We start from the raw sequence: 27,693 nt of genomic DNA on the forward strand, positions 1-27,693 counted from the left end.
TAGCAAAACAATAATAGGTTAATATACAATTTAAGAAATGAAAATATTACATTAAACATCTATTCTAATATTAGAATAAGTAAATGTAAAAATAAGAAAAATAAATAATAAGTATATATATAATATAAAAAAATACATTAAACATCAATTTGAAAATTGTATAATAAAACAAATAATAAGTAAATATACAATATAAGAAATAGAAATATTACATTAAACATCTATCGTAATATTACAATTTAATATAAAAGCAAACAATCAGAATATGTAATTATACAATATAAGAAAAAAACAAGAAGTAAATATACAATATAAGAGATGGAAAAATTACATGAAACATCTATCTCTATAATATTATTTGATAAGTCAGTTTTTAATGTGTCACACTAACATTAATTCTCATGATGGTTGATTACGCTGATACCCTTAATGAATTAAAAATATTACATTAAAAATTATTATTGAATTTTTTTTATTTAGTTTCATTTAAAAAAAATCAAATAACATATATAATAAAAAGAAAACATTTATAAAGTTAAATAAAACAAATTTAAAAACGAAACTATATGTATATATAATATGATTCATTAAAAAGGAAAGTTCACAAAATAGAAATATTTCATTAAAAATATTTTAAATAATATAAAATATAATTTTGAAGTAATAAAATATTTCATTATATCAATAATTTTTAGATGAAAATAGATATTTGCATATAATGTGATTTCATAAAACAACATTCACACACATAATCTTGATATTAGAAAAATAAATATTATTTTTTTAATACATAAATTTATACAATACAAAAGTATATATTTTCAAAGTAGTAGAAATAATTTATATATATATATATGTATCTATTTTCTTAGATGATTACATAAAATAATTAAATAATGAAATAATTGAGTCACATATGTTTAATTGAACATAAATTATTTATAACTAGGTCCCTTCCCGGGCTACGCCCGGGTTAATTATTTATAAACCTTAATTTATGAAGAATATTGTAGAACTTTCATGTGAACATATTACTCTTTTTACTGGGTGAATGTTACATATAATTTTTTCTTGCATTTTTATGTAACAAAAATATATATTTTTTAGTTTTCTAAAATACCAAAACTAAGTTATGAATACATAAATAGTCCGGATGATGTTGAGAAGTTGTTATTAGTTGTATTTCTTTGATTATTATCTCATGAGTTATAGATGGAGTAATTTCTTTGTTGTTGATAGAATAATTTCTTTGTTGTTGATTTATTTTTATTTTTTTCTCTTGCTACTTCTTTTGATATCATATATGATATATTATCAAATTTTAGTTTTTTTTCATTTTTGATTGAAATTTTGAATAATCTATATTATTTCTGATGAAATGGATTCTTTTTAATAGTGTCGTGAAAATTACTAAACAAATATAATATATATCATATACTCAAGCATACAAAGAAATATTTTTACTTTACCATTGTTCACACTCTTAAAATAAGAAAATTATAAATGTTTCGTCTTAAATTTTTGATTAACTATTCACTGATTACATTATTATTATTTAACGTGTTGAGATTTTTTTATATATGGGTTGAAAATATGTCCCCTTATATTTATTTGATCAAATTTTTGCATCCAAAATATTATTGATACTTTATATATTGTAAATAACTAAATATATAAAATTAATATTTTAGTAATATATGTGTTGATTTAGAAGGGGGATCAAATGTATTTTAACTAACTTAGAAACGGTATAGGTTTAAATGTTCAGTGATTAGTACTCATAATATCATATTTTTTAGAAAATGTCATTTGATTGAAAATAGTAAAATACTTTTCTTTTTGAAACTATAATAGTAAAATACTTGGTTAGTAATAAGTTTGTAAGACTTGTAGTTTCTTTTTCTATTTCGTTAACATAACATTTCCCTTAAGTACAACAAAACTTGTATTATAACAACCAACTTTTAGTTTGGATTTTTGGTAAAAGATTGTCGAGGATCCATGTGAGATTAGCACACTCATCGAACCAAGAAAGGAATTCTTATATTGATCAAAGAGTACTATTACCTTTCTTCACAGTTTCACTTTTGTCTTTCTAGTGACTGGATCAAAAATATTGAATCAATATATAATACCAAGAATAATATTTGTACCAGTTGACTTTCAGTTATAACAATATATCAAACATCAAAACATGAGGAATGGCTTAGACATATATCTACAGCAGGAACTCCAAAACACAATGAATTATTATAATCTGGAATCAATGGTGGCAATGTGTATAGAAATTAACCAGAGAACAAAGAGTTGCGTGGACACTAAATTGAAGAAACCGAAGAAAAAAAAACAAAGCAAGGAATCACACCTCTGATCATGTTTCCGCAGCTTCAGGGGATTCATAAGAGCCTGTGTTACTTGCTCTGCTAGCCAAATCCGGAAAAGAGACAGCAACCAAGAATGAAAATGTTAAGCAACAAAGCAAGCTGTAACATTATTTGTGCTATAACATTACATTCATTTGTTTCTGAACAGTTCTTGATCTCTTTTTTGGTCTTCGAGGAGGTTATCAAGTGAAAACGTTATGCTTCACCTTGTCAAAACGGTTCACAGATTTCCAAAAGTAAAAGCTAATGTGAAACTCACCATTGTTATCTCATGTAGACAATACAGTGCCAAAGTATTTTGACGAAGGTTATTCTGTTTTGGTTCCTGATGTAGATAGAAACATTCAATATTAGGGTATAGAGAAAGATACAGTTCACAAACTGAAAGGAACAACAAACCAAGCAAACAGATCAGCGAAGAACCAATAAAACACAAACATGAAGAAGACAAAGTGCTGGTTAAAAAAATGACAAAGTTTAAAAACAACTGAGACTTTGAATAAATATCAAAACTCAGACTATCAATCTGCGGTGTAGCCGGCTTCAAATTAATTTTGTTTTTGAATTACAAACTCTGAAACGGATAAAAAAGAAACAAAGAACAAAAAAAAAAAGATCTCTCTTTGTGTGAGGAACAATAACACAAAAAAAGGAAAGACCTTATAGTTGAGAAGATTGAACCGATGAATTTGATGGATATAACATACCTTTTTATAGTTGAGGTAATCTCCAGGATTCAGAGAAATGAAGTAATGGTATATGCATTCAATGATGGATTGCGTGAGGAGTGGAGAATAATGATTCAGTGTACTTTGTAACGTTTCTAGCATTGTACTTGGTGAAAGTTTTGGAGGATGTGTCATATCCAGCGTCAGCACCAAATGACTGGTGTATCTAGAGTGGCTGTTACATCGATCAATGGGTTCTGCTTCAAAGCTGCGGTACGGAGACTGCTGCATGGTCATGGAAGTACTGGACCTCAAGTTGTTAACAGATTTCATAAGTTGATGGTATCAATCTCAAAACCACTGAAATGCATACACAAAAGGGTTATTACTATTATTTTTTAAACCTTGCCAGAACTGTTGTCAGGGACTTTGAAAGAGACGATGGCTTTTGTCGACGGGAGGATCTCAGTGAATGTAACCGTTGTCAAAACCTGCCAAGCAAAGATTAAGTGAGAAATTAGTGACGGTGTTTTACAAATGTTTACTTACTAATAGTGAACCAAGTCGCACCGTCACTATCCTCAGGCTTGAGAACAATTGAGTAGCCACCTTTAGCAACTTAATCTTGTGTTGTCTTCAAGTGAGCAAGAAAAGGATCAAGTAACCTTGTAGCTATCTTCCTAGGATTTCTATCAGATGTTACCAACAGAGACACATGGTGACAAAAGTTAGCGATTTAACAGTCACTGTCACAAAGCTTAACTAAACATTATGGGATCAATAGCCATTTTAAGGCTTCTATTCTTATCAAGAAACATAAAAATGCAATCTTTTGACTTTTACATAACAATATTTTCAGAAAAGTTACAGTTTCGAACACAAAGTTGAGCATCCGATGTTTGTAACTAAACAATTTTGATCAATTACAACTAAAGAGAAAGAAGTTATTTTACCAGGTTTGAGTGTAAGTGAACTGAAATGCAACCAAATAAACTTATAAAGTCAGTGAGAAGATTTCATCGCAAATCTTGAAACTTTTCAGATTCCAGATCATCGGAAGAATAACCCACAAAGCGAAAATAAGAAAGAAACAAACATTGCAGAAATAGATGGTTCAGCTATGAGGAGAGGAGAGTAACAGAATTGATATACATACCATGATTCGACCCGCTTCAGAGACTGTTGTTTGACCGAACTGGATTCACTGGTAACGCAGCTCCGCTTCTACCAAGCCTGCAGATACATCACTGAAGAATTGGGTGATGGCTATGGTGAATTAGCTGAACCAATAGTAAGCGTATAGAGTCTGAGGGAATCAAATAATCTCATCATAGTTACGGGTCTATACCTGTAAGCATGCCTCTCTCGCCGTGATGTATTTGTCGTGTATGATGGTGGAGCATAGAATCAGAGGATATGTTTATATATTGTGAAAAAGGGAGTTGGAACCTGAAGAAAGGCAGACATGAACATATGAAAGGCATGTGTGTTCGTTCGATCTAGAAATTCGGCATTGCCAATGGCTACGGAAGACTTTCTGGTGGATTACTATCCATTGGGAGGAATGTTATAGAAATTGAGAGGAAGGAAGGTGAAAGGAAGACATAAATGGGATTTCTGGAGGATTCATTGATCAATTATGGAGTAGTGTGCTGATTGATCGACGAACCGTTGAGGAAGATGAAACGATGAATCTTTCAAAAAAAAAAAAAGATGAAACGATGAAGAGAGGATGTCGAAGAAATGATCAAGATCTGCGTTTTAAGGATTCTGGTGTATTGGGCTACTGGACCAAAATATCATATATACTAATTAATAACAAAACATGTGCATTAATAACTAATATAGCCTAACAATATTGTGGGCTTACGGATCAGCAACAAAATCAGCCCAATTAGAGTGTGACATGGCAAAAATAATGAATTCTGATTGGTTGATTATAATTAATCTGAGGAGCAATGTGGGAGCTTTATATGTTCCTTTTAGTATAGGATAGATTAGTAGTATTGAAATGTTTTATCTATTTTTCATATATTTAGTTGACTAGATTATCTTTCAATAAGAGCAAAAAATTCTATAAATTATATATTTTTCTTATATAATATGATTTTTAAAATACAATCACACAAATTTTTTTAAATTTCTTATTTTTAAGAGATATTAAAAAAATAATTAACAATAAATATCTTTTGATCAAATAATTACAAAATATTTTTAAATAACATAACACTATATACTTTAACGAGGTAGATTTATTATATTTTTATCATTATTAAAATTATTTGTTTTCAGAATATTAAATTTTCTTTTAAATTTTCTTTTTTTTATTTGTGGAACTTAATATGACTATAATTAAAATACCAAAGCAAATATGAAGTCTCATTTTTAAGATTATTTAAAATAAATTTTAATTTACCATTTCAGTTTAATTATTGTAAATATTTATATGTGTTTATGAGCTTCCAAAAATGTATTAGTTATTTATATATGTAATTTCATATTAATCATCACTTTATTTTCTAATATATTTTTAAAAAAATAAACATATAATTTGATAAATTTTATGAAACTACATTCATATTTAAAGGATAAATAAAATTAATATAATAATAAAAACAATTATACTTCAGTTTGAATTTGAAAAAATACATATAACTCAATATACTCACAACATGAGTTACTCGACTAATCCAAATTATATCTAAAATCATATATTTAACTGCAATAAGAATTTATAATTTTATAACAATAATTTATTTTATTAATGTAAATTATAGGATGACTCAAAACATATTACCAAATGAAAATAAAATAATTTAGTTCTTTTGTAAAATTTATATATATGCATGAGACTGTAGAATATTATATTTATATTAATTTACATAATTTGGAATCATACACTATATATCTTAAGTTATACATAATCTTCGTCGAATATATTTACATATCTAAGCCAACAATCAACGTAAATAAAAATAAGGAAATTAATCAAAATTTTAATATATTTAAAATAAAAATTATAGTTAAATTCAGAGAAATAGATGCAATCTAATATACCCAAATGATAACTAAATCGACTATAAAAAGAACACAATCGACTAGATATAACATATCTAAAATCATATGTCTAATTAAAGTAATATAGTATTATTAATACAAACTATGCATACAAATTATAAATTAATTTAAAATTAAAAATAAATAACAATAAATTATTATAGTATACTTATTTTGTAATTATTTATACCCGTGCATGAGCACAGAAAAATCACCTAGTCTGAAAAATGTATAGGTTTACAATTTTAATATTTTTATATGTAAATATAAATAAGAAAAGCAAGCATACAATATAAGAAATAGAAATATTACATTAAACATCTATCATAATATTATTATTTGATATAAAATCAAGAAAGCTATAATAAGTAAATATAAAATATAATAAATGGAAAAACTACATTACACATCTATCAGAAAGATTTATTGTTTTACATTTTTTTTATTTTTAAATATTTTTATAAGTAAATATACAATATATAAAAAATAAATAATAAGTAAATATATAATATAAGAAATATAAATATTACATTAAACATCTATCGTAACTAGAATAAATAAATATACAATAAAAGGACAAATAAATAATAAGTAAATATACTATATAAGAAAAAAAATTATATTAAATATATATCGCAATATTATCATTTGATATAAAAGTAATAAATTTTGAATAAGTAAATATACAATATAAGAAATGCTAAATAATAAGTAAATATACAATATGAGAAATAAAAAATTACATTAAACATAAAATGTATTATTTTCTGATTTTTTCTAAGGATATATGTGTAAATATACAATATGTGTAATTAGATACGTTTTGATATATGTCATTCCTTGTGCCATTATTTTCTATTTCAAGAAAAAAATAAATAGTTGAACACCAATATAACTTAGGTTAAGCACACGAACAACAACAAAACTGAAAGATCGCAAAGAATGCTCACATCTATATTATAATACAATAATTTTAACCTAAAAATATGAAAACTTTCTATTAAGCAAACCATAAATACAATTCCTTATGTATTCACACAAACATACAATTCAAAATAAAACGTCTAAAATAATAGTTATATAGTTAATATTTGAAAATCAAAATAACTCTGCGCGGATTAACTCCTAGTACTCTAGAAAAAGATTGCTCTGCAAAGCCGTATCTCTTAGAAATAATCTATTGCGGCTGTAGATTTCAAAAAGATAACCACAGCGTGATTGCTTTTTCTGTAGAAATGAGGCTGTGCACAGCGTCTAAACCTGGTACCAATCACCCCTCTCCAGGGCCTAGGATCTCCACATCTAATTCTTTGACTACAAACCCGATCAGATCCCAGTTCAAGCGATTTATCTATTTATCGGGTTTAAGCAACGGCTTGGGTCGTTTTCCATGTTCTATTTATGGGCCTTTGGGCCCTTAGAGTATAAAGGTGACGGGAATCTAGTGATCAAGAACGCAATCAGCGGCGGGATCAAGAACGCAATTTTCACTCGCTCTTAAAACGTCTAAGCCCAAGTTGACCAACCAACCTTAATCCGTCACTTGTTTAATGAATATTTTTTATAAAGTTAGTTTTACATATATGAAAATATAGATACTTTTATAATAATCGGGATATTTAGACCGAACCCCAACTATTAAAAAAAGAACTAGAATGATCTGCGCGTCTGCACGGCTATTGATTATTTCATTTTTATAAATTACTAGAGATTTTTTCCGTGCTTCGCGCGGATTGTGTCTTATAAATTTATTTTATTTATAATATTATTTATCAGTTTTTTTCTTTTACATTAACTTCTTGTTTTTCCAATGTTAGTTTTTCTTAATTTAAATTTATATGTTTATAATTTTTTATTTTTCTTGTTGTAGATGGAGAATTTTTTATTGATGGTTTTTTGTATGTGACATAAACTTTTTGAAATTTTAAAATAATGTTATATATAGTACGATTAACACATTAAAGAAGAGAACACATATTCAGGCACATTTTACACAGGTTTTATATGCATAATTTTAAACATTATATAAGTATATATTATAAGTTTGAAACATGTAAATGCTTTCTAAAGCTAAATACTTGTTCTGAGTTTACATAACTTATCGAAAGTTTTATCTCTTTTTAAATTCAAATTACAGAAAAAAATATCAAAAAGTTAGTATAGATGGGGTTTTTTTTGCTTTTAAATCAACACTGAAAAATTACATAAATCAGATAACAACAGTTTTGTAAACAACTGGATAAAATTTGATCGAGCCAAAGATTTTCACACAATATGTTCTTTCTTCTTCAAATTGCGAAGAGCCTATAGGCACAAGAAAAAAAATCATAATTTTTGCTTTCACTTATATAACATTTTTTCTCCTTTACACATGGAGTTTATTACACTGCTATAAGCAATGGAGAACTCTATTCATATAAGATTCACATTTATACATTTTGACAAAGAAGAATTTTAGCCATCTTTAGTTTCGGAATGACCCAACTTTAGTCATATACTCTATATTTTCTCTATGATTCAAATCTTACAATTTTAATATAAGTGCAGATTTCCATGTGAAAAAGCACGCACGCCATCTATCATTCAACCTATTACTTTTTCCAAAGTAAACACTATAATCCTCGTTTGGTTAGATCCACAAACTAATCTCTTTGGATCAGTTTACTAAAAAATATGGATACTAATGTCAGAAAAGAATATAAACACTATCAACAACAAATATTGGCACAAGACTATTTGGTTCAAGGAACATATTCCACGTAATGCGTTTATATCATGGCTGGCTTTGCGGAGAAGACTGCCAACCAAGGATCGCTTGAGGCGTTGGAGGTTAAATGTCTCAGGAACGTGCGTCCTTTGTAATCTGGAAATAGAGACTCACCATCATTTCTTCTTTGAGTGCTCTTTCTCTCGCTTGATATGGGAGCCTTTTGCTGCTGAAGTTTGGATTTCTCCTCCGGCTGATCTACACTCTGTTGCAGCCTGGATCAATCAACCTCGCGTCAACGCAGATACGCATGCTACTCCAGTCATCAAGCTCTACTTTCAGTCAGCCATCTACCTGCTGTGGAAAGAGCGTAATGCTTGTGTGTTCACAGCTGTCTCCTCACCTTCATCAGTCATCCTTGCCTCTCTCGACCGTATGATGCGTGATCGTCTCCTCTCTTATCCGGCAAGTTCTTCTTTCTCCTCTTCTCTACTTATTTTTATCTTTCCTGTATAAGACTTCCTTAAGGTTTTTTCTACCTTGAGTTGTTGTTGGTTGTTTTTGTTTCCTTGCTGTAATAAGTTGTTTAAAAACAATAGTGTAACCTTTCAGAAAATGATATTCTTAATATCTTACAAAAAAAAAAATAAATATTGACTTATTTATGTGAATATATATTTTATTTTAAATCATTATAGTGGAATAAGAAATCACCATAATTTGTACAATAAATTTTCTTAGATTCACCTCATCATACTCACTATTTTTCCATTTTAATTACATAATTTTACATGAGCTTCTTCACCCTCTCCAGTTATTTTCTTTTTATTTATAACTACAATATAAAGTTATAAACTATATATATTATAAATTAATAATTTATTTATCCATGAAGTCTAACGATTAAAAATAGAACATAATTCAATATAAATATATGATTCTATTAATAAATTAGCAGTTACAAATTTAAAAATTTTAGAAATATCAAAAGTCGTATGTTACGAATCAAATCAGATGGTTCCATTTCTCAATCTTTCGGACGTGCTCCTACGGAACCAAGGTCGAAACGATTGAGAAAAATCAGTCATTCACAACCACTGATGAAGGATTCCTCGAAAAGTTAAGGATTAGTCATCCGTTTTAGAAAGGATTCGATCTTATACATACGCGAGGAAAGTAATCAAAAAAGAAAGAAGATGAGTTCTTCTTTACTTTTATCACTTAGGAGCCGTGCGAGATGAATTATCTTCTAAATGACATCTATTTCTAATTTTTTTTGGATGAGAATATTTTGGCTGATGTGGATAGTCCCAAAAGTCTTGAATTTAGTCCCTTTTATATAGTAGGATATTTTTTTTATTATTGTTATATATTTTAGATATCTTGTCCTATAACTAAATGTAGTCAATAGATTAAGATTAAATTGGGTAATATAGTTGTTTTATTATATATATATATATATATTAGTTGTTTTTAGTACAAATATTCTGACCTGTTTCAGATACATTGGTTATTTTGTTATTTTTAGATTCTTATACATCAGAACTGAATCTTCTAAACCCGAGTATCCATGCCTAACTGATTCTATAAGCAAATAAAATAAAAACTCTTTCTGTGTGTTTGGCTAAATTAAATGAAACAAAAAAAAAATTATTTAGTAAAATAGTTATACGATGTGAAAATTAAGTGACAATATATGTAATATGTTTTTATTATATTGATTTAAGTTATTATATTGTTCACATAAACTCTGTCTTTAAATTATGTATTTGGCAACATAATTTTTCACCGATTGAAATTAAGATAAAAATAGTAAAATAGACTACACCAATTTTTTAACCCATTTGAAAAAACTCAATTATTTTACATTTCAATTTTATAATTGTGTATTTTTAAGTAATATAATTAATAAGTAGTCAAGATGAATTAAAATAAGGAAATAAAAGACGTAATAAATCTGTTGAAAATAAGATTAGTTTTATAAGTGAAATTACTAAAAAGACACTATATTTCTTTTCTTATATTGCTATACATGTTTTTAAACAACATTATACTCTTTTTATGCTGCTATATATGTTTCCAAACAATTTTCAAATATATTTCAGTTTTAATAATATAGATGAAATTACTAAAATGAATGTATACTTATTTTTTATACTGCTATCTATGTTACTAAAAAAATATCATTTATACTATAATCTATGTTTTCAAACAATACCAAAAATATTTCAATTTTAATATAGATACTGACAACTAGTCCGGCTCCACACCACACTTCTAATAAAGCATAAGACATGGTCACATATATGATATATGTCTGGCCAAACAATATCAGCTTGGTTTTTGGCATGATTCAAACTAAGAACTAATAACATCTTGTCCCAAATCTTTTCTTTTACAACTATGCTACGAAATTATAAATACAATAAAGTTTATAGTTAATTTTTTTTTTATCTACTGGAGTTAAATACAGAATTAATAAAATATATACTTAGAACTATAAATACCTATAGTTATTTTTTTTTTATCTACTGAGTTAAATACAGAAATTAATAAAATATATACTTAGAACGATAAATACCGGCATTTAATTTTATATTTAATTTAATAAAAAATAATATTAAAATATTAATAGAAAATAACAAAATATAAAATATTAGCAAAATTAATTTAAATATAATTTAATTTTTTATTGTTGCACATAGTGCATGAAAACACCTAATTTACATATATAAGTCTTGTTACTTAAAAATAATATATGTATGTAAGTACCAGTAGTAGGCTGGGTACAGATCAGATATCCGGGTTTTTGGAGGTATTTGTGATTTGATTCGAGTGTTACGAATATCAAATTTTTCTATTTGCTTTGCTCAGTAAAAATACAGATATCCGGAAAATATGTAGTTTTTTGCGGATATTTGCGAATACTTACGGATATATCCTTCGTTTTAGTTAATACAAATAATCTAGAAAAATCGAGATAAATTTGTTCTTTAGAATATTTTTACTTGATATATAAAATATAAAATTAGCAGTGAAATTATATGTTTGTAAATTTTAAAATTAGTTATAAGAAAAAAAACTTAATAAAATGTTATAGATATCATAATTTTTTTAATACTTTATAAGTAATTAATGTGATTAAAATTTATTAAAGATACGTTAAATAACAATTATATAAACTCATACATTAATCAATATTATATATATATATATATATTTATAGTTGCCGGAGCATACGGGATATTCGTTTTTTTTTAATTTTAGCATTTGTGATTTGCTTTGTTTTCAACGGATATCGATTTTTAATATTTGCTTTGCTCCGAAACTTTACAGATATCTGAATTTGTCGGATCGAAATGAAGCAAATAACTGATCGAATCAAATTTAGCGGATAAAATTGCCCAACCTAACCTACAGCCATATAAATTAAAGTCAAAATCATTTTCTGGAGTCAAACTTGATTTAAAGAATACAGCTGGGATTATTAAATGCAATCCCGAAAAGAATTAAGGGTTGACTTCCTATTATTGAAATTTATTATTTATTTGTCACATTTCACTACATAAATGTATCGTAAAGCCAAAATAACATGGCATGTGGCCCTTAATCTGGCGTTAATCTATCTTGTTACCTAATGGTTTATATAATCGATGCTCTAGTTAAGGGTCACTAATCTACGTACGTACAACGTACTTTGATTTAACAGAGAACTTAATAACTAGCCATGAACGATAAACGATATAAACGAAGGTAAAGTTAACTGACAATCCAGTGATCGATTAGATCTCAACAAGAACACAAAGCCGTCAGACAAATATATATTTCGATCACTAAAAGAAAATTCTTGTATTGTGACGAAATTTCCTTGGAAACTACTATAAATTAATCAAATTGTAAAGATAACAAATGATTATAAGTAGTTTAATTCGGCACGCGTTATTAAGTCGTAGTATTACAGTATAACTTAGCAAATGGATACACAAATGATGATAATAATATATAAATGCATGTACCGACGCTTTGAAGTGTTGAAATGATAATACTGTAGAAGAGAGTGCAAGTGATCAAATGTTACGATGTTTTGTTTAATGAAAATTTATGGCTGTCTTGCGCTCCACGATGACAAGATGCAGATGCGGAGAACGCAAGTGACTATCATCATCTACGTTCACACTTATATAATATGATTGCCCTACACTATAGTATATTACTATAAAAGAATGATTCCTAGAGAATGTAAGTTTTATAGCCAGTTGGAGAAAATGATTGCGTTGAATAATACCATTAAATGGATCGAATTTACCAGAATTTCAGTAGCAGTGATTTATAAATGTAGCATGAAAACTCATCTTAAGTTAATAAGAAAACTAAAGAGCCAACCACGCATGGTCCAGTGGTATGGCATACTTGCAAAAGTGCTAAGCACCATAGATTCGAAATCTACCATCTCAGATTTATTCGTTTGTGTGACCATGCAACATGGATATTTAATTTACATTACGAATAATCAGGTTTGCCTGACACCAATAAATAGGTTCTTAAAGTATTACTCCGTTGGACCTTAGTCCACCGAATATTCTCCAATCGTAAAAATAAAGAAAAAAAAAACTAAGAATATTTTCACATCGTAAAAATAAAGAAAAAAAAACTAATTAAAGAACTAGTTACACTTGTAATTTTGATTGTCCATAGCTAGTATGAAACACATATTTCAGGTTGAATCAGTTTAGTTTTTCAACAGAAACTAACACAATCGTTTACCAAAACATATTGAATAGTAAACTCATCTAAAGTGCTTTACATTAGAAAATCAAATAAGGGCCAAAATCGAAGATAACTTGACGGAGAAGAAACGGAAAAGGAGACGCACACAGCTTGGCAACCGCCCACGTTTACTTATTAACCCCTTGACACATTTATCGATGCACCTCTACTTCCACACACACACACATATTTCAGGTTGAATCAGTTTAGTTTTTCAACAGAAACTAACACAATCGTTTACCAAAACATATTGAATAGTAAACTCATCTAAAGTGCTTTACATTAGAAAATCAAATAAGGGCCAAAATCGAAGATAACTTGACGGAGAAGAAACGGAAAAGGAGACGCACACAGCTTGGCAACCGCCCACGTTTACTTATTAACCCCTTGACACATTTATCGATGCACCTCTACTTCCACACACACACACACACATGCTCTTCTTCACCTCTTTATACACACATTCACACGCCTGCACAATACTATTTATATATAGTTACCATATACTCGAATCAACACCAAGTGACCACTTGTGAAGACCAAAACAATGATGTTGCCGTACAACGCACACAACAGCTACCAGCACCAGTTCCCATCGCCAGAGCTTGAAATTCCCGAGAAGTGGAAGGTTCCCTACGGACACGATGAGACTGCTCCACCTTGTCCTCGTTGTGCATCTTCAAACACCAAGTTTTGTTACTACAACAACTACAGCTTGTCTCAGCCTAGATACTTCTGCAAAGGTTGCCGTCGATACTGGACCAAAGGCGGCTCTCTCCGCAACATTCCCGTCGGTGGAGGCTGTCGCAAGAGAAGCAGGAGCAGAAATAACAGTCACAAAAGGTTTGGTCGGAACCAGAATCTGCAGCCAGATGGTCTTATCAACCAAGATGAAGGTTCCCAGTCAAGCCATGCTGGTTCTGATATTGATCTGGCTGCGGTTTTCGCACAGTACGTGACTAACGGGAGCCCTTCGAGTACAGATAACACTACCGGATCTGATCAAGATTCACCGTTAACAACAACAACCACTCATGCTTTAGATTCCTTGACTTGGGATATCTGCCAAGAAACTGATGTGAATCTTGAATTCTATGGGACCGAGAAGATCCAAGATGGTTTTGGCCAGTTTCTCCAAGAAGATGAAGAGGAGATGTTCGAGTTCCAAGGTTTACTAGATGACAAAGAGATTCAAGAGATCTTAGATTGCTCATTCACGGAGGAGCCAGACAAGTTAATTTCTCAAGGGAGCTTCATGATCGATGGTGATCACTGGAGTTCAACAGATCTTGCAACATTCGGGATTTGACCAGGAAGATCTTTCCTTTCTTTTTAATCGCATATACTTCAATTTATTACAAATAGAAAACGTACTACTACTAGTTACACTGAAACTTATTCTTATATATTGTTCATGAATTTATATCACACATGAACCCTCCCACGAGATAGAATCCGTGGAGTAGATTACTGTATATTTCTCTTCAAATAATGAATACAACTTACACTTTCTACATAAGTAATTTTACTGGCCATGCTTTTGAAATTCTTCTGCCTTGCCTTCTCTCCTTTCAGTTTTGATTGTGGAACAAACCTGTGTAAATGTTAAAACTAAAGCTTAAGAGTTCTACTTCTGGTTCTGGTAGAGAAGAAACGAACTTTAGTTGGTTGTGACATACTACAGACCTGAGTATATAGAACAAACAACTCGCCTGAAAATAATGTTACACACAGCCAATGTCTTAGCTCAAGATTGGGTTCCTGGATGCCACTTTATGCTGCAACCAACACTTTAAGAAATACCAAATGCAGGGGTCTCAGTAAGTTATCAAAGACTATAGAGATTGCAAACAAGGGATCAAGGACAAATATGTATGGGAATTTGGGAGTACCTTGGCTTTTGATTCGTTGGTATTGGTTGACAGCTAAGTGCAAGATCAATTGCGAGGCTTAAATCTCTGCGCAAAATGCAAATATAACATGTTAGGTTTTTTACTAATGTAAAAAACACTTATCTGTGATATAATAAGAACATGGAGAACTCACCTCCCAGTTACTGGTGTGTTATTGCTAGGCCGAGAATCATCAAACTGGCCGTGATAAACCAGTTCAAATGGCCTACGACCATCCTGATCGATTTGACAGGAATGGATGAGATAGAGTTCATAAACAAGTCACATTTTTCATAAAAAGAACGTGACATAGCTACTTCAAACGATAGGACCAAAGATTACCTTCTTATATAAGAAAAACTCAGGGGTACAGACAGCTCCAAATTCCTTTGCAACCTCTTGTGACTTGAGGAGGTAAGAGAGAAAAAGATCAAAACATGAGTATAATCAACAAACAAACAAAAAATGCTGGAAAAGAACAAAGAAGCATTGAACAAATAAAACTTACTTCATCATATAAGTAAGGAAACGGGTACTTGAACATTTTTGCATCTTCTGCCATGAACTCTGGCCCATCCTGCCAAAGTAAAACAAAAACAACAACCTTGTAGAAACCTCATCCACAACAACAACAAGCATTGACATTTGAACACTAGAGAAGGAGTCACACTAAACACAAACCTGAGGATGTGTTACTACAGAATTCGAAGATATTGCAACAACAGCAAGACCTTTCTGCAATAAAAAGAAGATAGCTCAGACTCGATCACAAGATATAGCTATTGAAAGAAGAAGCAAGTGTTTGGTACACCTTCATATAGAAATTGGAGAGCTTTACAATGTCTTTCTTCAAGTGAATCACAAACGGGCAATGATTACAGATGAACATAACCTAACAAAAAGCACAAAAAGGTTCAAACTTTATACACAAAACTACAAACGCTAAGATGAAAGATAACACACTCACCAGTAGACATGGATACAGCTCGAAATCATCTAATCTCCATACATTCCCGGTGAGCGGCTCCGGAAGCTCGAAATCCGGAGCCCTAGCTCCTAATTCGACTCCGCCTGACTCAATTCTGGCGGCGCGTACCACGACGCGCCTCGGCGAGAGTGCGTTGGCTCTCCGCTGTAGGTAACTGAGGTTCAGTCTTCTCGATTGCGAGAGTGAAGAGAGTCTATGGGAAGAGATGGCGAATGCGGTTCGTGGAGGGATTAGATGAGATGCTACGTGTGCGACGGCGGTTATGGCGGTGGAAACAGCCATTGTAAGTCAGTGAGACGATGTTTTCTTCCCGGAGCAACAAACCACACGTCGGTATCTTTTTGGATAAATGTAGATAGTGGGCTGAAATTTTTAGGCCCATCTCAATAACTGAGCCCAACAACTTAAAATCTTTGAAGAAATGAACCAAAATGCTAAATGGTATCTTTTATTGGTCTAGCCAATAAACTGATTAACGATTAGCAATGAAATGAACTTAGTTCAGTAAAAGGAATGAAATCTACTAAAATCTTCATAATATCTGAAATAGATAAACATCTACGAATTGTAGTGTTTTAAAGTTCATGATAACAATTTTGTATATTAAGTAATCCATGATAGTTTATTATTGAGTTTCTATTGATGTCAGAGGTGTTGTTAGCCGACCTTTTGATTTCAGATCAACTTGCAATAAATTTGTGAAATATAAATCACCACAATGAAGAATCTTTTACTTCACAGGAGGTTTTTCTTATTTTGACATCAACGTTTAGTAAATTGTAAAACTATGAAACTCCTTAAAAATCTCCTAGGATCTCACTGTAGGTTTTAACTCTTAACTAAGAAGGTAAATGAATCTATTGATATTTTTTTGATAAAATTAGAATCTATAGATAGTTTTTGCTTTTTTCTATATATAAATGCGTGGATGATGTGTCTTTTGGTCATGGACCTAAACGGACATCTTATGCTTTCAAGAAAAAAGAGCTGGTCCAAAATTAAAGCCTACTCGGTAATGAGCTTGTGCTGAGCTAGAAGTGAGTTTGTTACGGTGGGACCCGCGTGTAACAAACTTCATCATCTTCCTTATTAAAGCTTGTAGAGGTTTTACACAGAAATTATCCAATTACAGAGGAAGAAATCTAGAGAGAGTGATTACACAGAGGAAGGAGAAAAAAGAAGATCGAGATAGAGAGATCAACGTGAGATCGTAGCTCTTGAGATTACAGTGCATTCTCCGGTTCACGGTTGCGACTTGCGAGTCTTCGTCGTCGGAAGGCTCACAGGCTAACAGCGAGTCATCCTCATCGCAATCGCTGTGGTAATCCTTTCCGGTGTATGACTTGTATATGTTCTTGTAGTACCTGAGGAAGGAAGAACAAAGCGATATCAAGTTAGATATCACCACTATTGTATCACATCGATCTAGTGGAAATCATGAGAGTTTAGTTCTCTTTCCAGTCAGTAGGAAACGAAGACTAGGTAAACAATTCTCGTGTGTTCTTAATTATTGCTTTAGATCGAACTCAAACGAAATCAAATCAAGCGCAAATCGATTGAACTAGAACAGTTGGAATTGATCGAAATTGAATCTCGGTTCTCAAGATTATATAATGTTATTATTAGAATAAGACTGTATTTATACGAAGGTTCTATATATAGAAATCAGTCAGTATTTTGAAAATGCTAGAGGCAAGACATTCTAAATAAAGATAGCAATTATTAGCAAAAATGGCTACCTTCTTTTTATTTTATTAATTATGGTGTTCTTTCTTTTTCTTCTATTAATAGATGCCTATTAAAACCTAACCCATAGTGGTCGGGACTCAGGAGGACCATAGATGCTACTGTAAATTCAGGTTATAGCCTAATACAATTTCTACTACTATTATATAAATTAAAGTATGATTACTAAACGTGTTAGTGGCAAAAAAGAAATAAGACAACGAAAATGATCATAGACATCAAATAAATTATTCACCGGTAGGTTCAGTTTTGTCAATCGACGGTTTTACTCAGCATAGATGTTACTTTAGATGCATGGAAATTCGAATGGTGGTATACTGGTATGCATATACGTTGCCCAAAAAGATGGTACGGCGGGTATGTAAAGTGTGGACATATGATTGGATATCTTGTAGAAAACCTTTTTAATTATATACATTTTAAAAATTATTTTTCATAAATATGTTGTGAAAGATTATTTTTACCAACATTAATTCAAATACTACTTTGCATATAAAAATTATTTGAGGATTAGTTCTTTAAAATTAAAATCGTAAGAACAAATTTATTGGTATTTGGTATGCTATCAAGAAAACTTGTTAGGTTTGATAATTTGTTTTTATTTTGATAGGTGCGATGTATTTATAACTTATTAAGTTTTTCATGTTCACTAATAATGATTTTTACATGATCTCTAGATCAATATTATAACTTATAAGCAATGTTTGATATAGAGGGACACTATTATCGTATTGGGTAAGGTGATCTGAAGCCAAATAAAGCTTCAAAGGATTATTTAATAAACCGAAACTATATTTCTATCAAAACCTTACATAATTATTGGAGATATCTTTACACATTAATATATTTGTATAGTGGTGCAAATGATTGGATTCATGAACAAAGAGCTGACAATCCAAATGATTAAGAAACCGGGAGAAGATTCCTTTTATTTCATCCTTGCATGCCTTTATGACCAACCAGCACATCTAAACGGAGCCCTAAGCCCTTTTTAATCAAATATTATTAGTTTTTCAACGGTTAGTTTGATCGTTAATCTCCAGCTTTTATTTTATTTTTTGAAACCCTGGTATCGAGTACTTTTCTATTCTAAATTTTAATATAAAATTGATTGGTCAATTTACAAAATGTGGAATCTTTATATATAATGTGTATGTGTGTGTGTTAAAAGCGTCATTTTGCTAATTTTTCTATTTCGATTAGTATCTACTCCCTCCGTTCCTAAAAGATTCATGTTATAGTTTTTTCAGACTTATTAAGAAAATATTTAAAATTGTATTTTTCAATACATTGTTTTTTTTAATTAACTATTCCCAATAACTTTTAACCAATGAGATTTTATTAAACACAATTGTATTTTCTGAAAAATATAATTTTTCATTAATTAATATCTTGAAAATGTAAAAAATGTATATTTTTGAAACAAATTTTTTTAAAAAAAAATAGATCTATAAGGAACAGAGGGAGTATAACATTTGAAGTCTTAGAAAATTTATTTTGTTATGTAGGTATTGAAGATATAACCTCTGAACATAGTCTTCTTGTTTTTGCATCATTTTCTTAAATAATGAATGGCCAGATAAATTTGTAGTTTTGTATATGCACAGTATTTGTTGAAAATTCACAAATCATGTAATAATTCGGTATCATGGGTTACCCTACCCATCTGAACTTAAAGCCATTGAATGGATAGCAAATTACATTACTATATGTGTATATTACATGAGTGCTTGAATCTCCATGTACTCTAATAGATTAGAGCATTTCCGCATTTCCAATGTACATATCTATTTTAGAGGAAATTTAGAAGAATTCTACTTTTTGTTTTCATTAGAATAAATCTAGTTTTATAATCTGAATTTTTTATTTTAGAAAAAGATATATAGATGAAAATAGAAACGGGTTGGAGATGATTTTAAAGCCGCAAACCAAATCAGAGGTCAAAAGTGGATCACCATCATCATGATCTAAGGAATCTAAGTAATTATAGCTGATTAGTGTTTTCATGCCTTGCCGATAAACTAAATTAATATGTATATATATGCATACAAATGAGTTTTATATGGACTTAATGGTCTTTGCTGGTGAAGTTTACTTGTCTCCGCTTCTAACCCAAAACAATAATACTATCATGACGACTAACATATATACAACTATTAGTTAAATGCCTCTAATTCTTATTTTGTAATTCATATATCCCTTTATAATACAAAAGATATAACCAACTTGATAAAGTCAAAGCGATGTTTTGTACTTTGCAGTTTTGTACTACTAACACTATCTCTATATATATATATATGTGTGTGTACGCTCCAGATGTCTTGATTAAAGAGAGAAGAAAAAGAACAGGGAGAGAGATGAAGAGAAAGAGATACGAAATGGAGAAGAAGAAGACAGAGCTTCAAACCACCATAGAAGAGCTATCTCTCATCACAATAACTAAACCTGTAGATGACACTGAAATCACACATATACCCTTGAGGCCTCTTCTCTCCTTCTGCAACTTAATCATCCAAGTTCTTGGTATCCTATTTCATTTTTCGTGGATAATATTCTTAACTAATTGTTCCTTTTTTAAGTTACAAACGAATCTGGATTGTCTCAGCTTTTATATTGAGCACAACTCGATGACTGTCGTGAGCTGTTTGTGTTTGCAGATAAGATAGGACCGACAATGGCTGTTCTAAGACAAGACATCGATCAAAATATTCAGGTAACTGGAGATAATGTAACCATGCATATAAAAGACAAGACGAAACCCTTTATATCATTTTAATTTCTTTACTCTTTATTGATTGAAACTCATCAACATCATGTGTACGTAATTACGTATATATGAATGGTTGGTCTCTTATAATATATCTATGCAAAAAGACTGTTGAACTTTTATTCTGATAAGAACAGGCAATTGTTTCATATAAAGACAGTCCAATAATTAAATTTCAGCCTTGTGGTTCCTTATTTGGTTGCTTTCAAGAGTACTTTAGTCAATTTTGAAATGACTTTCTATAAAATGGATAATTCTTGTTTCCTATCTTTTTTGCATTTCATCATTTCAATTATTTATTCATTTGGGTGGTGTAGAGATTAGAGAAGCTTTGTGAAACAGATCCTTGTGTTTACTCCAATTTGGTTGAGATTCTGAAGAAAGAAAGGAACGAGGGGACATACAAGATGGTTGCTAGTTGCAGTAGAGCCCTTCTTTGGCTCACTAGGTACTCTCGTTGATTAAATATTTTATAATTCATCAACTGTCTTGTTACAAAAAATAAAATAAAAATTCATATCAACTGTTTTGTTACAAAAAAAATAAAAATTCATATCAACTGTTTTGTTTGAAGCTCGTGACAATAATTTTCATGCACAACAGCACTGTAGTCTAACTCATTGTACTTTAGGCAATAATTTACTTGTCCTTCTGGCATATTATCCCTCTTATTACTAGTTACAAGTTTGGACTATGTAGAACGCTAGACAAATACTAAAGAAGTATATGGTCATATAATGTCCTTAAAAAACATGTATCATGTATGTATTTCATATGTTTTTTGTACCCCCAAGTAGTCAGATCAAAATATGGAGAAAACACAGAGATGCGTTTAACAAATTCTTGATTACTGAATGTCAAATCATTCCCAAAATAATATATTCTTCAGTAATTAGACTTATGACTCTGTCTTACTATCTTCGAGCACATAGGACAATGGATTTTTCTGTGGGTTTGTTAAGATTGTTGTCCAAAGAGATGTCGTCAAAAATGGAAGAACTTGTAGAAGAATGCTACATCGCGACTTTAAAACCACACCATGGATGGATCGCGGCTGCTGCTTTCAAAGTATACAACATGATCACTCTCCTTCTAGCTTTATCATAATAGCATCGGTTTTATAATTACATCCCATAAAACATGTTAAGCTTTCTTGAGATTATATGTTTTGATATCGTGTTGAATATGTAATAATGAAGGTGTGCTTGAAGCTAGTGCCTGACAATAACACTTTCATGGACGCTATCGGTGCAAAAGACCAGAGCTATGAGACTCTTAGAGAAGATATTGATACATTAAGCTCATTGTTGACACCTATTCTCAAAGAAATTTCCATTCTTCTGGTAACAATCATCACAGATTTATCTTTATTATATACAACTAAAGTCTTCTTTACGTTTAAGTTCTCTAGGTTGACATATATTGATCTTTGTGCATGATGCTTCATTCTCTCTTTCAGGAACAATTCGGGTTGAACAGATTAAAATCGATGTAAAAGATGGATTCAGAAGTGATCTAATCATTAATTAATGTTTTTTGACATTTTGTTAAAGTGATGATTTATATTTTAACAAAAATGTCTATCTTTGTATGTATATATCAGTTGTTATATACAGTGTGTTAATTTAACAATCCGAACTAAATGATTTCGCCGTTCACCCAGACCACCTCAAGTTTGAGTAATAGAATGGCCGTTCGACGTCAAAAAAAAAAACTAAATGATTTCGCCTTTTTAAAAATTTTAGATTGTACCCAGTACATTAATCTGTAGAATTGATACACGAGTAGAACTTCGTCTGTATACATCAAAATTGTCTTGCGATTTTCGTAGTACTATTCCAAAATAGACATAGGAATATTGTATAATATTCCAAGAATATTTTATTTGTGTCTGAGATGTTTTTTGGTTAAATCAAAGAAGTGATGATAAATTTTATAGTTCGAAAGCATGTCTTAATAAAGTATCATTTTTAAGCCCATTACATTAAAATATTACATGGGCCCAGGTATACAGATCTGGGCTTCAAAGTGTTGAAGATCTCCTCCGTACTCTCTTCCTCGCTCACCTCGACAAAACATGTTTCTAAAGTCGTGTTCAGATCGTTAACTGTCCTTACAAGTCTTGGATCTTTCCTCAACAAATACCACCAAACTCTCGGTCAACGGATTTGATGCAAAGCTTCAACATTTGGGTTGGATCAAAGTCTACACCTTTCTGGTAATTCTCCCCACTGAAACAAAATTTTGATGATCACACGCATTGATCTCCCTGAATCCGATCTGGGTAAATGCTTAATCTCCCTCATTGGTGTTCTCGATCCCTGGATTTGGTTCTGTCATGAATAAATATCCGTTTGGGTCGAGTAACAATCCATACTACGCGTACCAAAGAGGTAATAGTGACTTTGATCTAGAGTCAGGTTCCGTCAGAAAATCAAGAAAGCCCAAGACTTTGTTCGCCAAAATGCTCGGAACTCGCATTCACCACTTGTTCAAAATCCACCCGATCCTCGTTCTCATCGTCCTCGTCTCCTTTGGGATCACGGTTTTGATCTTTCTATCGTCGATATATGAAAGTCAGTTTCGATCTGCGGTTGCTTACAAGAAGAACGATTTGGATAACGACGTGTATCCGTTTGCTAATCTGAGAAACCTCGTGATGGTTGCTGGACATTCGGTTTACACGAGCAGTAACTGTGGTAAGCTTGATAAAGAGGAGTCGTGGTTCTTGGAGTCTTATCAGAAGCATCCAGGGCAAGCTGCGACGTTTTTGAGTCATATAGAGGAAGGTGTTGAAGCTGCAGGTAAAGATGAGGAGGCTTTGCTTCTGTTCAGTGGAGGTGAGACTCGTAAAGAAGCTGGACCTCGCAGTGAAGCTCAGAGTTATTGGGCTGTCGCTGAGTCTAAAGGATGGTTTGGTGAGTCTAATTACTTTCTCTTCTCTTTATTACAATTATGTTAATATTCTTTGGCTTTGTGGTAATGGACAGGGAAAGATGATGTGAGGTCAAGGGCATTGACGGAAGAGCATGCAAGAGACAGCTTTGAGAATCTTCTCTTTAGTGTTTGTAGATTCAGAGAGCTCACAGGCTCTTACCCACACAACATAACAGTAAAGACCTTTTTACTTTTAAATCTCTCACTCTCTATCAGTATTGTGATAGAAATGTAAATCCTTCATGCTTGGTGGATCAGGTAGTGAGCTATGATTTTAAGGAGGAGAGATTTGCGCATTTACACCGTTCAGCGATGGGGTTTCCGGAATCAAGATTCAGATACGTGGGAACGCCAGCTTCGCTTGAGTCCAAAGAAGGCGCTCTGAAAGGGGAGGCTATGGTTAGAGCTCAGTTTCAAGAAGATCCATACGGATGCGTTGGTTCGCTTTGGCGTAAGAAGCTGAAGCGTGACCCTTTCCACAGGACTATACCTTACCCTAATGGATGCCCTGAGATTAGAGGATTGTTCAGGTACTGTGGTTCAGCTCCTTTTCCTGGCTCTCTCCCATGGGACTCATCTGGGTCAATCCTATAACTAGACTTTGCTTAGAGGAACAGATACTTGGTCAAGAGCTTTTTTTTTTTTTGTTTACTTTCATTAATGTAAAAGAGAAACTTCACAATCTTTGTATTGAGAGAGAACTTTAAACTGTATTAAAATGCTATTTACCTGGAATATATTACAAGATCTCTATATTTATATAAAAACAAGCTTTTCATCCTCCATGTTCATCAATCAAAGGAAACAAGAACACAAATGAAGAAGAAGTAAAAAGAATGGTAAGAGAGTAATTATTACTAATGCAACAACTGGAGGTTCTGTCTCAAAACGGTTTTGTTGTTCTAATTGTTTGGTTTGGAGGAAGAAGACGATGACTTCCTGTTTTTCGCAAAGTCAACCAAGTCTTTGAAAAGGATATCCTCTGGTTTGTCATCTTTCTTTGGCGGTGTAGCAGCAGCAGTAGCAGAGCCGGTTGGATTCAGAGAAAGATTCCGGGATTGTCCCACGAGATCCTCATAAGAGGAATCAGAGCCACTGCTTGTGCGTTGAGGAACATTATTATGCTGGGAGTATTGTTGCCTCTGGCTGGTTCTAACGGACATTGGTGGTGGAAAAGCCCTGGTTCCTTCAGGATCCCATGGAGCACGAGGCAACTGCTCAGTTTGGTCATAAACTGGTTTGGTGAACAAAGCTTGCTCAGGAGATTTGCTCCGGGGAGCTGGATCGTCGAAAACAGGAGCAGAAGCGTCTCGGTCTGATGAATGGGTACTACTCGGAGGCTTTGAAGTCTCTGAGGCTCCTTGAGGTGTGTAGACATCACCACTGAGGAAGTCCATAGCACCAGATTCAACATGTACTGGCCTCATTGTAGGTGGTGGTGGAGGAAGAACAGGGTTGAAACTCACTCGTGCACTCTCTCTTTTTGACCTGCAGAGTTGAGTTTGATGAAGTTTTGGGATGCAATTGAAATGAGCAAAGGATGGTCATTAGCATTTACCTGTGAGATAGCTGAGAAAAATCATCATCTGACTCATCATCTTCGTCATGGTTGATGCTAACAAGCGGTATAGTAGGAGCTGTTGCAGGAACAGATTTTCCCTTTGCCTTATCATCATGTTGCTGAAGAACACGCTGCAGATTGTCGTTCAATGCCAATCCTTGACACAGAAGTTCCTCATCTCTGCAAAAAAGGAAGGAGACTCTCTCTCTCAACATTAGCGAATTCTATCAAATTTAGTAACGAACAGGAGGGTGAAGGAGAAAGCAAACGAATCCTTACGATGTAGTGTTGACCAGAGTCATTACACGTCTCTGATAAGTACGGCATTGCTCTACCAAATCAACTATAAGCTCTTCCTTTAAACCCTGTCACAACAGAAACAGCAGTGAGTGTTTCAAATCAAATCAAACAACAGAGACACCATGTCTAATCATGTAATAATATCTTACCTCAGGATGGCTTGGATCAAGAGCCCCAAGCATGTCCGTCAAAATATCAACTGATCCCTGAGCGCTTTGAATCTCTTCCAAACTAGAAAAAACAAATACACTTAAAAGTCTATAACAAGCTTGAGACACAGAATATAGATGTATCCATCAGAAAGCAAAGTAGAGAGTACCTGAGTGCAGAAGCATCATCACTTTGCAAAGAGGCCTGAATAGCAGCATCTTCATCAGACGCAGCAGCGTGAGCAATAATAGGCTGAGTCTGAGGTGGAGTAAAGAATGGTACACTGCTCTCGGTTCGAGGTGGGAACTCAATTCCAGCAGACTAAAGTTTCCAAAAGGTAAAACCGGTTTATCAAAACTTTGATACACAATAACAGAGTTTTGTATATACATACATAAAAGGCTCAAGGTACATACCCTGAGTTCATTATAAGCATTGTAATACTGAGGGAATCTTCCACCGCTCCCACCGAAAGCTTCTTGCCATGTATCTAATAAACTAAGTATCTTCTCCCTAACACTCAGGTCCGGCTGCATAAGTGAGTTTGGTAAATTTCCAGAGTAATAGAAATGAAATATAACAAGCTCAAAGTGAGGTGAGAGATGGTTTAGGGTAAGAACCTTTTTCTTCACTATCTTGACCATATCAGGCAAAATCTCACGTTCCACGATAAGCTGGTACACGCTCTCTCCACAATTCTTACTCAGAGTTTCCAAAGCCTGAATCAAAATCCACCGAGTATTCATGGATAAGAAGATCAGTACAATAAACGGAACCAAAGTGTATCAATGAAAGAGTGAAAAAAGAGGACTTACATAAAGAGCGAGAATCTGAACTTTAGAATTTTTACTTGCTAACCGTTTCTTGAGCACTTTCACTGCTTCTTTTGCTTGACTACAGAAACAAAAATAGCCTCAAAAACTCAATCAGACAAAAAGTAATTCAAAATGCGTTGTTGTGAGAGGAAGAAGAAGACATGAGACGAAGTTACCTACCTAGGATCCATGTTGATAATGTCACAGAGCTCAATGTTGATAGCCCAATCAGGACCAATCAGCATATCATTCGTAGCCCTCTCAGCACAAGCAGCCGCGTTATTCGCCATATAGCAAGATCGCTCTTTCAGTCAAATCCTAAAAGTTTCAAGCTATAAAGATGCAAAAGCTGTAATTCACATCACTGAGATCAAATACTAATAAAGAAAACAAATAATAGCTATCACAATTCCAGAAACCAGAAGATCACGATAATGTTTACAATCAAGAGAGTAGGAATCAAAGTCTCAGCGAATAAACACAACCATAACAGTATTTCACCTGTCAGTGGACTCAATTTAATTGAGAAGGGGATGATAGACCGAGCGAAGATTTGTGCGTCTCACGATCGAGATAACGAAGACAAAGTTTATGAAGAAGAAAAAAAATCTAAACTTGGTATGTGAACACGATCGGGCTTTTGTGTATTTATCAGCAGGTCATCATCATCGTCTTCATTAGCCGCCGTTCATAAAATCAACTGCGTCTTCTTTGTTCTATTACTATTCTGCAAGATGCCAACTTCTATATCACTACTGCTAACGTAACGGTCGGTGACAGAAAAATATAATGAATGTCGATTATTCTTAAGTTTAGGTCGAAAGTAATGATCATTAGTCATATCCTCATTTTGTTTGTTTGATTTCATTGTTGACTTTGCTTCTGAGAGAACCGCGTATCCCAACTGCTGTACGAATAAAACGCGTTTCCAAACTCACCGAAAACGAAGACGCG

At 32.2% G+C, this 27,693-nt stretch overlaps 5 protein-coding genes and 1 long non-coding RNA gene across 13 annotated transcripts; 3 read left to right on the plus strand and 3 right to left on the minus strand.

Annotated features, from left to right (window-relative positions):
- Nucleotides 1–1,319: 1,319 nt before the first annotated feature.
- Nucleotides 1,320–5,055, minus strand: LOC117126218. Of its 2 annotated transcripts, XR_004448728.1 has the most exons (3): nucleotides 3,092–5,055; nucleotides 2,644–2,709; nucleotides 1,320–2,420 (listed from the first exon to the last, which is right to left on the minus strand). It is a non-coding gene; the product is annotated as an uncharacterized LOC117126218 (long non-coding RNA). The 2 variants fall into 2 exon arrangements; XR_004448727.1 differs by having other exon boundaries at nucleotides 1,320–2,709.
- A 7,362-nt stretch (nucleotides 5,056–12,417) lies between these two features.
- On the plus strand, nucleotides 12,418–15,180 carry LOC103872971 (dof zinc finger protein DOF1.2). The gene is made up of 2 exons (XM_009151405.3): nucleotides 12,418–13,534; nucleotides 13,779–15,180. Exon 2 carries the CDS (start codon nucleotides 14,131–14,133, stop codon nucleotides 14,890–14,892), a length of 762 nt encoding a protein of 253 aa, XP_009149653.2. The 5' UTR covers nucleotides 12,418–13,534; nucleotides 13,779–14,130; the 3' UTR covers nucleotides 14,893–15,180.
- On the minus strand, nucleotides 14,913–16,805 carry LOC103872970. Of its 2 annotated transcripts, none has more exons than XM_009151404.3 (9): nucleotides 16,443–16,805; nucleotides 16,287–16,367; nucleotides 16,157–16,210; nucleotides 15,984–16,052; nucleotides 15,818–15,880; nucleotides 15,630–15,712; nucleotides 15,476–15,541; nucleotides 15,296–15,373; nucleotides 14,913–15,177 (listed from the first exon to the last, which is right to left on the minus strand). In XM_009151404.3, exons 1-8 carry the CDS (start codon nucleotides 16,743–16,745, stop codon nucleotides 15,331–15,333), a joined length of 762 nt encoding a protein of 253 aa, XP_009149652.1. In that variant the 5' UTR covers nucleotides 16,746–16,805; the 3' UTR covers nucleotides 14,913–15,177; nucleotides 15,296–15,330. The 2 variants fall into 2 exon arrangements, 1 of the variants encoding a protein (XP_009149652.1); XR_633799.3 differs by having other exon boundaries at nucleotides 14,920–15,177; nucleotides 15,270–15,373; nucleotides 16,443–16,804.
- Nucleotides 16,806–16,892: 87 nt separating this feature from the next.
- Nucleotides 16,893–22,638, plus strand: LOC103872972 (glycolipid transfer protein 2). Of its 4 annotated transcripts, XM_033272724.1 has the most exons (7): nucleotides 16,893–17,945; nucleotides 18,255–18,322; nucleotides 20,526–20,732; nucleotides 20,867–20,922; nucleotides 21,294–21,424; nucleotides 21,909–22,044; nucleotides 22,176–22,634. In XM_033272724.1, the coding sequence occupies exons 3-7, from the start codon at nucleotides 20,567–20,569 to the stop codon at nucleotides 22,413–22,415; spliced, it is 729 nt and encodes a 242-aa protein (XP_033128615.1). In that variant the 5' UTR covers nucleotides 16,893–17,945; nucleotides 18,255–18,322; nucleotides 20,526–20,566; the 3' UTR covers nucleotides 22,416–22,634. The 4 variants fall into 4 exon arrangements, with proteins under 4 accessions (XP_033128615.1, XP_033128613.1, XP_033128614.1 ...); XM_033272722.1 differs by having other exon boundaries at nucleotides 18,255–20,732; XM_033272723.1 differs by having other exon boundaries at nucleotides 17,044–20,732; nucleotides 22,176–22,319; nucleotides 22,436–22,638.
- A 357-nt stretch (nucleotides 22,639–22,995) lies between these two features.
- Nucleotides 22,996–24,650, plus strand: LOC103872975 (uncharacterized protein C57A10.07). The gene is made up of 3 exons (XM_009151408.3): nucleotides 22,996–23,894; nucleotides 23,967–24,088; nucleotides 24,172–24,650. Exons 1-3 carry the CDS (start codon nucleotides 23,315–23,317, stop codon nucleotides 24,505–24,507), a joined length of 1,038 nt encoding a protein of 345 aa, XP_009149656.1. The 5' UTR covers nucleotides 22,996–23,314; the 3' UTR covers nucleotides 24,508–24,650.
- LOC103872973 (TOM1-like protein 3) lies at nucleotides 24,599–27,531 on the minus strand. Of its 3 annotated transcripts, none has more exons than XM_009151407.3 (10): nucleotides 27,241–27,531; nucleotides 26,920–27,071; nucleotides 26,740–26,818; nucleotides 26,545–26,643; nucleotides 26,341–26,454; nucleotides 26,094–26,245; nucleotides 25,924–26,005; nucleotides 25,754–25,839; nucleotides 25,472–25,654; nucleotides 24,599–25,401 (listed from the first exon to the last, which is right to left on the minus strand). In XM_009151407.3, exons 2-10 carry the CDS (start codon nucleotides 27,027–27,029, stop codon nucleotides 24,816–24,818), a joined length of 1,491 nt encoding a protein of 496 aa, XP_009149655.1. In that variant the 5' UTR covers nucleotides 27,030–27,071; nucleotides 27,241–27,531; the 3' UTR covers nucleotides 24,599–24,815. The 3 variants fall into 3 exon arrangements, with proteins under 3 accessions (XP_009149655.1, XP_033128611.1, XP_033128610.1); XM_033272720.1 differs by having other exon boundaries at nucleotides 26,920–27,074; nucleotides 27,240–27,531; XM_033272719.1 differs by having other exon boundaries at nucleotides 26,920–27,073; nucleotides 27,233–27,531.
- Between the last annotated feature and the right edge of the window lie 162 nt (nucleotides 27,532–27,693).

This window comes from Brassica rapa, chromosome A06 (assembly GCF_000309985.2).
Source record: "Brassica rapa cultivar Chiifu-401-42 chromosome A06, CAAS_Brap_v3.01, whole genome shotgun sequence".
In the NCBI taxonomy this organism is placed as follows: domain Eukaryota; kingdom Viridiplantae; phylum Streptophyta; class Magnoliopsida; order Brassicales; family Brassicaceae; genus Brassica; species Brassica rapa.

What these genes read in the sequence shown, in the direction of transcription:
- LOC103872975 (XM_009151408.3), top strand. Translation starts at nt 23,315, where the DNA reads ATGAATAAATATCCGTTTGGGTCGAGTAACAATCCATACTACGCGTAC. An exon ending in TGAGTCTAAAGGATGGTTTG is followed by an intron (nt 23,895 to 23,966) that starts GTGAGTCTAATT and finishes GGTAATGGACAG; the next exon opens with GGAAAGATGATGTGAGGTCA. An exon ending in CTTACCCACACAACATAACA is followed by an intron (nt 24,089 to 24,171) that starts GTAAAGACCTTT and finishes TTGGTGGATCAG; the next exon opens with GTAGTGAGCTATGATTTTAA.
- LOC103872971 (XM_009151405.3), top strand. Translation starts at nt 14,131, where the DNA reads ATGATGTTGCCGTACAACGCACACAACAGCTACCAGCACCAGTTCCCA.
- LOC103872972 (XM_033272722.1), top strand. Translation starts at nt 20,453, where the DNA reads ATGTTTTGTACTTTGCAGTTTTGTACTACTAACACTATCTCTATATAT. An exon ending in CTTAATCATCCAAGTTCTTG is followed by an intron (nt 20,733 to 20,866) that starts GTATCCTATTTC and finishes TTGTGTTTGCAG; the next exon opens with ATAAGATAGGACCGACAATG. An exon ending in GCCCTTCTTTGGCTCACTAG is followed by an intron (nt 21,425 to 21,908) that starts GTACTCTCGTTG and finishes TCGAGCACATAG; the next exon opens with GACAATGGATTTTTCTGTGG.
- LOC103872970 (XM_009151404.3), bottom strand. Translation starts at nt 16,745, where the DNA reads ATGGCTGTTTCCACCGCCATAACCGCCGTCGCACACGTAGCATCTCAT. An exon ending in AGTTTTTCTTATATAAGAAG is followed by an intron (nt 15,713 to 15,817) that starts GTAATCTTTGGT and finishes CAAATCGATCAG; the next exon opens with GATGGTCGTAGGCCATTTGA. An exon ending in CCAACGAATCAAAAGCCAAG is followed by an intron (nt 15,374 to 15,475) that starts GTACTCCCAAAT and finishes TATTTCTTAAAG; the next exon opens with TGTTGGTTGCAGCATAAAGT.
- LOC103872973 (XM_009151407.3), bottom strand. Translation starts at nt 27,029, where the DNA reads ATGGCGAATAACGCGGCTGCTTGTGCTGAGAGGGCTACGAATGATATG. An exon ending in ATTATCAACATGGATCCTAG is followed by an intron (nt 26,819 to 26,919) that starts GTAGGTAACTTC and finishes TTGTTTCTGTAG; the next exon opens with TCAAGCAAAAGAAGCAGTGA. An exon ending in TTTTCTCAGCTATCTCACAG is followed by an intron (nt 25,402 to 25,471) that starts GTAAATGCTAAT and finishes TCAACTCTGCAG; the next exon opens with GTCAAAAAGAGAGAGTGCAC.